We start from the raw sequence: 9,979 nt of genomic DNA, 5'->3' as shown, positions 1-9,979 counted from the left end.
AGAATTTAGGTAGGCTTTCTGTCATAACCAAATGGGGAAGGAGGAGCTTCACCTCATATCTACATCTGTCAGCTCTACATCTTTGGGTCAAAAGTTTTCCAAAATATTTTAGTTTCTCAGCAAGTTACAAGATTAGTCTCATGTTATTTCTCCTCTGATATAGCACATCGTAACCAAGTGTAACCTGAAGTATTTACCTACAGAAACAGAAGGGAATGTCTGAATGTGTAACCACTTTGCTTCAATGTAAACAGTTTTTTTCTTAAGGTAAAACAGAATTAGTCTCACATTGTATTGCCAATTTCATTTACTGTCATTTGTAGTTATGCCTCTAATATGCCGTGTTTTTATTCAGTTGAAGATAAAAGTGACACTTTTTTTCCCCAGACATACTGAGGTTGTTACTCCATGGTTTGTCTTTTATGACTCAGTATAATAATAATATTCAGCTGGCTGTAAGGTATTTAAAATGAATGTAGTATAAAGTACTGCCCTCCAAATTTAACAAATTATCTATGTTAGTGTGCCACTATTTTGCCTAAGCCTTGTCCTTTCACCCAGAGAGGTTAGGATACAGCAGCCTGGTGTAATTTAAAACAAATTTACATTGAGTGGTTTTTACAGAGGCCACATGTTTGCGCTTTTGCATGATTTACCTTTTTGCAGCTGTGTTTTTTATTTCTTTTCAGTCAATAGGTCCTACAGAATCCTCTTAACAAAGATATTGAGAAAATTAATTAACCAACAACTGCATCCATAGCGTATTATATACAGTTTTGTGAAACTATATACAATTTATGTCCGAAACACAAGGGTCACTGCAAAATACTGAATCAATTCTGTGAAATATTTCTTGAAGATATTTTAATTACAATTTCAATAAAAGGTGTAATGGGCCCACAGGCAAACGTGAAACAAAGTAAGAATGATAAAATATTCAGAAAAACAAAACACATGCGTGAAACAGAATAAAATGTTAATTACATTCATTTAAATACAAAGATAATTTCAGTAAAATTCAAAATTCATTTATGATATAGGAAATGCATGCAAATCGGATATAATAATTTCTTTGGTGGCTTAGGCTGCTGGATATGCTTTTGTCAATAATAATAACAATAATAAAAATAATGTAAACAATAAAATGATCTAAATTATATTGTTTTGGGCCTCCCTCGGGCTATCATTAGCGTAGCCTGAGATTGATCTGTACAGGGCAATGTGTAACAATAGGTTTCGTGTCAGGCCTCTACAAAACCCACAGATGACTGAAAATAAATAATACTAAATCCGCTTATTTGTATGTGATATGTAACTACTCCCCTGCCACTGTAGTTGCAGTCTTAATCAACAGTTAAGGCCGCAGAGCCGTCTCCTCCATCTAAACCACCTTAAATGCTTCAAAGTTGGCAACAGACCACTAAAAGTGTCTCTTTCACTGCAGGGAATTGTTAAAAGCATCATACGTCCCCTTCATACAGGCTGAAGTACTTGCTGGCGTTTGAGAAGCAGAGGTAAGGCGTGCTACTTCCCGGGTAGACCACGGGCAGAGGCACGGGCAGCAGGCATCTCCCCAGCAGGTTGCTCTCTTTGTACAAAGCCGGGAGTTGCCCCACCACCACAGGCTTTCCAGTCTCGGGGAAATCGCTAACTGGTCCCTCGATTTCGTTAGAAATTTGTCGTTTCAATTTATTCCTACGGTTCTGAAACCATATTTTTACCTGGGTCTCCGTGAGCTGCAACGAACTGGCAAGGCAGGCGCGCTCTGCGCTGCTCAGGTAACGTTTCATGTCAAAAGTAGACTCCAGCTGAAAAATCTGTCTCTTTGAAAAAATAGTGCGTGTTTTCTTTTTCGTTATCATTTTATTCTTCTTGCCTGGGCTCCCTCCTTTGTGGGGGTCTGTGGCTGCGGTGGGAGAGCTGCTGTCATCGCAACTGCTGTCCCCGCTCTCGAAGCGCGCCTCCGTCACCTTCCTCTGATTCCCGCGGCTGATGACGACCGTTTCCGTTGATCCGCTACAGTCTGTGATTAACTCTGCAATAAAATGACACTTTGATTAACCCACTGTGGTCATTACTCAAACTCTGCTGTCACGTTAAACTGAATTATCGACGAGTGCGAGCTATGCGTAAATATGAACACAGATAGAAATTGGTTCAAAGCTCTTACCACTGTCGTTGAGCCTGTCCGGGTCCTGTCTGGCTTGAGTTCCTTTCTCTTCGTGATGAAAACTGTCTTTACGCATCGCTGTGGCCAGTTCATCCTGCGATCCGGCGGATTGACAAGTGTCACAGTTACTGCCGCTTGTCTTGAGGTTGAGGATGTTGTCGATAGTGAATTTTAGAGAGGCGGTCGGGCGACGTGGTGCTTCTGCTTTGTTCATATTCTCCAAGTCGCTCCAAGTCCTCTCTTGTTTACTTCCTCGAGTCTATTCGCCCTTAACTCTAAACCGGGACGTTAATCTCACCACTTCGTCTCGATACACCATAGCAGCAGTCACTGAGCAGAGCCTGCTGGGCTGGCTGTGCTCTGTACGCGTCGCTGCTACACACACAGGATGGAGCGCTGTGTTCTTGCTGATTGGCCCAAAGAAACGTTTAGCAGTGACCAATAACAGTGCAGGAATGGCAGGGAAAAGGGGGGGGGGGCTGGAAAGTGATGTGCCTACACCAACAACCCCCAGTCTTTTCTGACTCCCCCTCATCTTCATGCATCTGCTGCGAGGAAAATCGTCCGGAGCCCTGCAGGGATTCCCCAGGATAATCAAGCAGTTTAATTTTACAGCATATACAGTAGACTAGGTACGCTCTGACACGGTTTTTTTTTTCATTGTAGTTTTCAACCCCCCTTTTTGTGAAGTGGGCCACGCAGCTACTTGAGTGTGATTTGCGTGCTCAGAGCGTTAAATATTTAAGTATTTGTCAGCTTAATATCAAATTTGACTGAAACGAGACTGGCTTAATGTAGCAGTACGTGTTTATCTGAGGAATTTGTTGACGCCCCCCCCCCCCTCCAACAAAAAAAATGAATAAATAAATAAAATCTTCTCGAATTCGGATATTAGCTTTTTGTCTTTGCAAATCGTGGCCTTGATGCATTTTCTGTAGCTTTATATAGAATAGCATTTTTAAGTAAAAGTAAAATATTAATTAGAAACCAAAAACATACTTTGATTTAAATCACGCCACATTCACAAAATCGTGACTGTTTTCAGTGAGCCCCTGTATTTTGTAATTAACGCCTATTTTATTGCTGATGGCTACATTTTTGTCATTAAAACGCTCCAGATGTAGCTAATAATAAAGCTTCCCGTTAGAGTTCACTTTGTATTAATTACGCTTTCTGTAATTTTATTACTTTTGCATATTTCATATATACTTTTTCATTTGCACCCTTTTAAATGGACCTATTTCACCTTCAGAAACGTATCTTAAGTTGTGAAAACACGTTTTTAGACGTGAATTTTTTTTTCTTCCATATTGATTAACTTACTTTCTCCCAAATGAACAGCAAAGTCTTCAGACAGCGTTTCAGTCAAATGTTTCGCTTGGCTTCTCTTTTGTATACTCTCACTGCCTCCTTTGTGCATTGTTATTATTATATATTGTAATTGTATACATGTTAGTTAGTTCACTTTAATAAAGGCACACAAGGGTTTATAGTATATTGTATAGGCGATCATGCTAAGGTTTAGCCGGATGCTACAAAAGTTCAAAAACTGCATTAAACTTAACTTTGTTTCCGGAACACTTTAAGCTTTGTTCCAAACACACTGATCCACTTCATTCCCTATATACATAGGTGTGCAATCCTTCATGATGATTGTTAGACTGGCAGAAGTAAAAGAAAAATGCAGTGTTTCTGTCACATATATGTTTACAAACAACACAAATGCTGATAGTTTGTGCTTGTTTTTTATTTATTTATTTATTAAGTGAAAAGTGACAAAGATGGAAAAATGTGTGACTTTAAATACAAAAGTTTGCAAAAATAAGTGTGTATTTAAACATACAGTATTCATCTTCGGCCTCCGCTGCCCTGGAGGCCTTGCCATGCTTGACTGTATTAGGGGTTATGCTATGCAAGAGCAGCACTCTTGTCGGAGTTTATGCACCGACATATAAAGATGGTTCGCTACTTTGTGTCATATGGACTCTGCGGACTGTCTTTGAGTGCAGACAACCTTTTCGGCGGTGTTGGAGGTTATTGCACAATTAATAAAAACGAGGTGAATTTGTGTTATTAGCATACAGTTTGATAAGTCAGTCTTTACACCAGTCCTGTCATCTGCGATCTTAGCATGCTCATTGAGTGAGCAAACGTCGATAGAGGGTAGTTGATGGGGCTGGAGAAGCTTCCCACGGTTTGAGAAACGGGATGTCCGTTTAAGCTGAAACCCAGTGCTGGTGTGGGTCCTTCATGATACAGAATTGGGACCCTGACAATCCGCTGGGTAGAGTTTGGGATTTGTGCAGCCTCTAGATCAGCCGCCAGCTGCCTCTTCCATTTATTCCTCCGGTTTTGAAACCAGATTTTGACCTGAGTCTCTGTCAGGTGAAGAGATGCTGCCAAACCGGCCCTCTCTGAGCTGCTCAGGTAGCGCTTCACATCGAAAGTGGACTCCAGTTGAAATACCTGACTGCGACTGAACACGGTTCGGGTTTTCTTTTTCCTGGCGAAAGTTGCGTCAGATGAAGCGTCTTGTTCTGTACGTGCGTCAGAAACGTTTTGCGCGTCCTCCACGTCTTCCGTGAGGTTGCTGTCGCCCGTTTTCCTGTCAGGTTCGTCGCTGTCCTCAGTTATCGGCTCAGACACAGCCGGTGAAGCCCTGTCGCTGGTTGATAATGAGCAGCATGGATCTAGTGAACCTGTACTGTCTTTTGGACCTAAAGGGAGACAATGCAACAGAAGAACTTGCTTAAAAAAAGACAATCAGACATTAAGATACACATTCTCCAAATACTCCGTTATCTTCAGTCAGATTTTTTAACTGGCTACACCGTCCTTCAAACTGTTTCTTATAGTAACTGGTTCATAGGATAATCTTCGAAGAGTCAAACTGTCGACACACTTATTGTTGCACCAGAAAACAAAAATAAAAGTGAAATTTTCACCTGTTTAAAAATCGTGTTTATTGTGTGTCGTAGTATACCCCTTGTCAAAAGTTTGGACAAGCATGGGCAAAGCTTAGGCGTTTTGACTGGATTGCATAACACATAATACATTCGACTAAGCGGTTTCAGGCCCGATTATGATACTTATTATTATAAATATAAATAAGAGTCCAACAACATCTTCCCAAATATGCTAGTAAATACTAATTAAATGTTTGGCTGTTGGTATTGATATGGGACTTTCATTACATGTAAACACAGTATGGTGATATTGGAGTTTTAAAATAAGCGTATTTGGCTGTGAACACCAAAGGGTGGGGCACTTTGTTCTGAGGTTGCATATGAGTGTCACAAATCCACCGAATGTGCGTAAAAGCGTCATGTCGACGTTCCGTACTTCGTTTTTGTTTTGCTTTGTATTCTGGGTTTTTGTGCGTAATCCGTGTGCGTAATCTTCAAGCCGTACCATGGATGTCATGACAAGCAGCCATGCCGTCAATAGAGAACGAATTTCAGACACGAAAACGTTAAGACTTGCATGTGTTTTGCAGCTCAAAAATGCCCCAGCTTTTTTCATCATTAAAAAAAGATGACTTGTAATACTCCTACTGTGGTCTATAGATAGGAGAGCTCGAATCATAGTTACAAGTGTGGGTGTCTCACTCGCCTCAAGTTTGCTGATTTTATCTAGGTTATATTTAAAAAGCAGAGAAGTGACTCGTGACTTGCTTGTATTTTCTATGAGTCAATCATATATGTGACTGAAATCCTGACACCAAAGTACGGATCCACAAGACTCATTAGGCGCATTCCGGAACACTTTCTGTATGTTTATCAAGCGAAACTATATTTTTTTAAAGAACTATATGGAAAACTTACACCAATACATTTAATATATATATTATTGTAAGATCAATAGTTAAAAATGTCTTGTTGCACTGCACACGGGCAAGTGAAAAGACCTTTAACTTATTTTAGGCACGAACTGTTGTCTAACCAATATTTAACATGTTCTCGTGGCTCGTGAAGCTGTTCTATACTTACTGTGTGGTGTTTCCAAAGCTCTAAAGTTGAACGCAGTCCCTTCGCGGTACCACTGCAACAGCGAGTCTCGGTATAGAGACCGAGCTAATGAGTTGACGTCGGGCACTGAGCCGCTTGTGTCGGTGTGATATGCGTTTAGTTGTCTTTCGGTGGAGATGTCCCCTCGACTTCTATCGGTCATCGACTCCTCTACATCCTGCCTCTTGCTCAGCAGATTCTCGATAAAAAACGACGACGCCCTCGATGAAGTGGGAGCCTGAGTGACCGTCAGTTTTTCCTGCATGATCTATCGATGTCGCGATGCTTTTACACAAGAAGTCGATGGATTCTCTTTTGATCGTGCCTCAACGCAATCTAAAGTCCAAGCAGTCATTTCCAGTGATGCTGCCTTTGCGCTGTGTTGAAACGTGTAGTCATGGCCGAGACTGTGATCCCTCGGTGCCCACAGGAGGAGAGCGAAATGGATAGAAGGAAGTAGCAGTATAGTGAAACGTCAAGTCAAACGATTAATGAGTCGAGGGCATCCAGCGATTGGACGAGCACAATAGCAAATGGGGGTTACCAAGAAAAAGAGAATCACGGTCTTGTGCGTAAGCCTCTGCTGCTACTCCGTGCGCGCGTGTGTGTGGGTTCACGTTAAGGGCCGTCCCCTCGAGGTCATCCAGACAAGAGAAGACCTCTGTTCTTGAAACAGCACTCTCTTTTTGGGCTCAATTAGGGTTCAACTCAAAATAAAGATCCGGCAGGGAAGCAATCATCCTAGAGCCTTGACCTCCCTCCACTTAGTACAGAGAAGGATAGAATTTAACTAGTCAAATTCAAATAGATTCCCCCTTTATCCAATAACTGTACAAACAGATATTATATGCATATCGTTTAATTATTTTATAGGCCTATTATAATATCTGGAAAGTATTTTACAGCAGCTTGTAGATTCTAATGTTTCAGTTATCCCATTTATCCCAAATAAAATGATTTAGTGCTCCGAATGGTAGATTTGTTTTTAACCTAATTTTTCTACACATGAGTGCACTGAACCGTGCTAAACGGCACGAGACGCTGCACCTTGAAAATAAATGCTGTCAAAGGTTATCCAAACTTTCCGCAATGGCTCAGATATTCCTGATAATAAGCATGTTTATCTGAAGCTGTGCACTTCATGGCTTTATTAAGCCCTACTACACATGATTTTCCTTACAAGTTTTGGAGTTGATCTGCAAAGATTCAGGACGTATCTAAATAAAGCTGTTTCAGCATTGGGTATCTGAGTTGTAGATATATAAATTTAAATGAATAAAGGTAAATAATGGGCTGGTGTAATAGAAGTGGATTAGTTTGAATTTGCCATTTACAAAACAAAGTTCAGTGCTTTCAAGGATTGGACTTCATCCTGCAGATTAAGAAAGGCTCATCAGTATTGGATCATCTGAAACATATAAACGAGTGCTGACGGGCGTTTTTACCCTTTTCGTTAAAATGGCAAGACATTTGAGCTTTTATTTCCCTCAATGGAGTCAGCGGTGTTGACCTTTAACTCCAGACCTCACTCTCTCTCTGTCTCTAAGTCTCTCTCACCCTCTCTCTCTCTCTTTCTTTGCCCCCCTTAAGGCAAGACTTGCCCTTTGACAGAGGATCGGTGGAACTGCTGCTCCTCAACCTAACACTAAGAGTAGACAACAGTAACGTGAACTGTGTGTCCAAGAGCTGATTCTTGCACCTGCATGTCTTATAACATGGAGTGGGCTACAAGCACTTCATACTTGGCTGATTTGATTTGTGTTTCACTGTCTTTCTCATGAGGTCACAAAGCACACTTCATTTTGTAGTCACAACTTGAAATTTTAAATTAGCCTCAGGCGTGTAAATTCTATGAGATTTAGTAAAAGAAATTTCAAAAATATTAGCAAAAGAAATTAATAATAGTATTTTATTACAGTGAAGAGAGAAAGCTAAAAAAAATCTTCAATTTTTTTAAAAAAATGATGTAATTGTGCAGTCATTTAAGTAGAAAGTTGGACTAGTTTATGTAGAAACCAGTTCATTGTTACATTGTTTTTGCTTGTTTCTTAGGTAGTAGACGTATGAAGATGTTTATACTTGGAAGTGATCATGTTAAACAAATTCCTCAAATGCATGATAACGTCTTCATTTATTAGCTTATCTAATGACCGTGAATGTTAATAATCTCAGCTTCGTCAAACGCACACACAGGATTCCCCTACACTTCTTATTAAAGCCGTCATTGTGTTTGTATAGTTTCATGTTTTTACCTCCGTCTACAACTATAATCCCACATTCTAGTAAGTATTTCATATGTTTCTTTAACTGTGTTGCTGTAAAAATGATGTATTTGAGTTTGTCAAAACCCCACATCAGATCACGTTTCTCTGTGTACACCACACCGTCTGAATGATGTGGCACCCCAGCCAGCACCCCTGCTCTGGGGGCCGACAGCCCAGACCTCGAGGCCCCTCTCTCACTTTACTTTCTCTCCTCTCTCTTTTCTCTCATCCTCCTCTGATCCTTATCCGGCTTGGCGTGCCCTTTGCTTTATAAGGCCTGCTGGCCTGCTCTGCAGCCCTACCACTCCAGCTCTGAAACACAGTTTCACCACACAAAATCATATCATCAGCATGTGCTTCAAGAGACAGCTGCATTAAATTGAGCATGTGTCTACATTTGGCGGTGGTGAGTGTTTTCCAGCCCTCAGTGCTGCCAGGGCAGTAAGCAGTGAACTAGAGTTACAGTTTGTGTTATTATTATCCAAAACAGAGGACCTCTGTGTGATGGCTCTGAGGCTAAATTAAATGGTTTACGAAAAGCAAATTGACTGTGCATAACATACATTAAATGGTGTTTAAATTTTTGTCCAGACCAGTAAAAGCCTTCTCCAGTAGATTTATTGGCTGGTGTTATTGACATTATTCTTCTATTAAGCAATAAGATGATTTTTATTTTAACATCTGCTCAGATTTCTTTTCCATCCATGGATGGAATGAAGAGACATTAAAAAGGGAAATATGATATATTTATTAAAGATTTGCATGTTTTCTTTTGCATTTTCTATAAAAGTCATGCTTGCTTCACATCACACAAACATCTGACACATATTAACCAGTTCTATTTCCTCAACAGCCTTCTGTTTTTAATTAACAACTGCCTTCATCTAACCATCTTTTTATTATTCCCTGTAGTGTGATTTTAAAGGCTATGGAGCCTACTGCCCTCAGTAACGGTTAGCAGTCAATGAAGAAGGAGATAGTTTGACCTAGTTCATTTATACTGAAGGCAGTGAGACAGCCAGGCAGAGACAGGATATATCTGCTTTGGGGCATTTTCATAGCTGTTTACATTATGATGTCTTCATAGTGACCCAGTGAAGTATACTGACCTCAGCTGACTTTTATATGAGGTGGTGCAAGCATGCACAAACATGCGCTTGCATCAATATCAGCATACAATACACACAGAGACACCTACATATATTTTGCATTTTCAATCTAAAGATATTTGTGCACAAAGAAATAACAGATAACAAAATAGTAATAAAGTTTATTAAACTGAACCACCAAGCCTTTATTCACACAGACCTACAGTCACCAGACACTTGACTTCAGTTTGTGGGGGGGCCCTCCAATGGTTAACAGAGAGAATTGCACCTTAGTGTCATTTCACTTACACAAGTTATACATCACCAGAGCACCATGAAAGGGTGAAAGTGCTTTCTAGCAGTAATTTTATAATCTGTTAAAATAGATTCATTATGCTGATCACTTAACGTTCTCCCCCAAGCTTTACATGCTGGATTTAATAAGCGAGG

At 40.3% G+C, this 9,979-nt stretch overlaps 2 protein-coding genes across 2 annotated transcripts; both read right to left on the bottom strand.

The window, feature by feature from the left end:
• Window positions 1-1,014: 1,014 nt before the first annotated feature.
• hmx4 (H6 family homeobox 4) lies at window positions 1,015-2,533 on the bottom strand. Its single transcript, XM_005735845.1, has 2 exons — window positions 2,171-2,533; window positions 1,015-2,035 (listed from the first exon to the last, which is right to left on the bottom strand). Exons 1-2 carry the CDS (start codon window positions 2,382-2,384, stop codon window positions 1,461-1,463), a joined length of 789 nt encoding a protein of 262 aa, XP_005735902.1. The 5' UTR covers window positions 2,385-2,533; the 3' UTR covers window positions 1,015-1,460.
• Window positions 2,534-4,078: 1,545 nt separating this feature from the next.
• On the bottom strand, window positions 4,079-6,661 carry hmx1 (H6 family homeobox 1). The gene is made up of 2 exons (XM_005735844.1): window positions 6,160-6,661; window positions 4,079-4,887 (listed from the first exon to the last, which is right to left on the bottom strand). The coding sequence occupies exons 1-2, from the start codon at window positions 6,440-6,442 to the stop codon at window positions 4,271-4,273; spliced, it is 900 nt and encodes a 299-aa protein (XP_005735901.1). The 5' UTR covers window positions 6,443-6,661; the 3' UTR covers window positions 4,079-4,270.
• Between the last annotated feature and the right edge of the window lie 3,318 nt (window positions 6,662-9,979).

The sequence above is a fragment of the Pundamilia nyererei genome, unplaced genomic scaffold (assembly GCF_000239375.1).
Source record: "Pundamilia nyererei isolate P.nyererei 1_Seehausen unplaced genomic scaffold, PunNye1.0 scaffold00065, whole genome shotgun sequence".
Lineage (NCBI taxonomy): Eukaryota > Metazoa > Chordata > Actinopteri > Cichliformes > Cichlidae > Pundamilia > Pundamilia nyererei.
This window is presented reverse-complemented; position numbering and strand designations above follow the sequence as displayed.

Coding starts and splice junctions, on each gene's coding strand:
- hmx1 (XM_005735844.1), bottom strand. CDS start 6,442: ATGCAGGAAAAACTGACGGTCACTCAGGCTCCCACTTCATCGAGGGCG. Junction 4,888..6,159: donor AGCTTTGGAAACACCACACA/GTAAGTATAGAA, acceptor GTCTCCCTTTAG/GTCCAAAAGACAGTACAGGT.
- hmx4 (XM_005735845.1), bottom strand. CDS start 2,384: ATGAACAAAGCAGAAGCACCACGTCGCCCGACCGCCTCTCTAAAATTC. Junction 2,036..2,170: donor GGACAGGCTCAACGACAGTG/GTAAGAGCTTTG, acceptor ATTTTATTGCAG/AGTTAATCACAGACTGTAGC.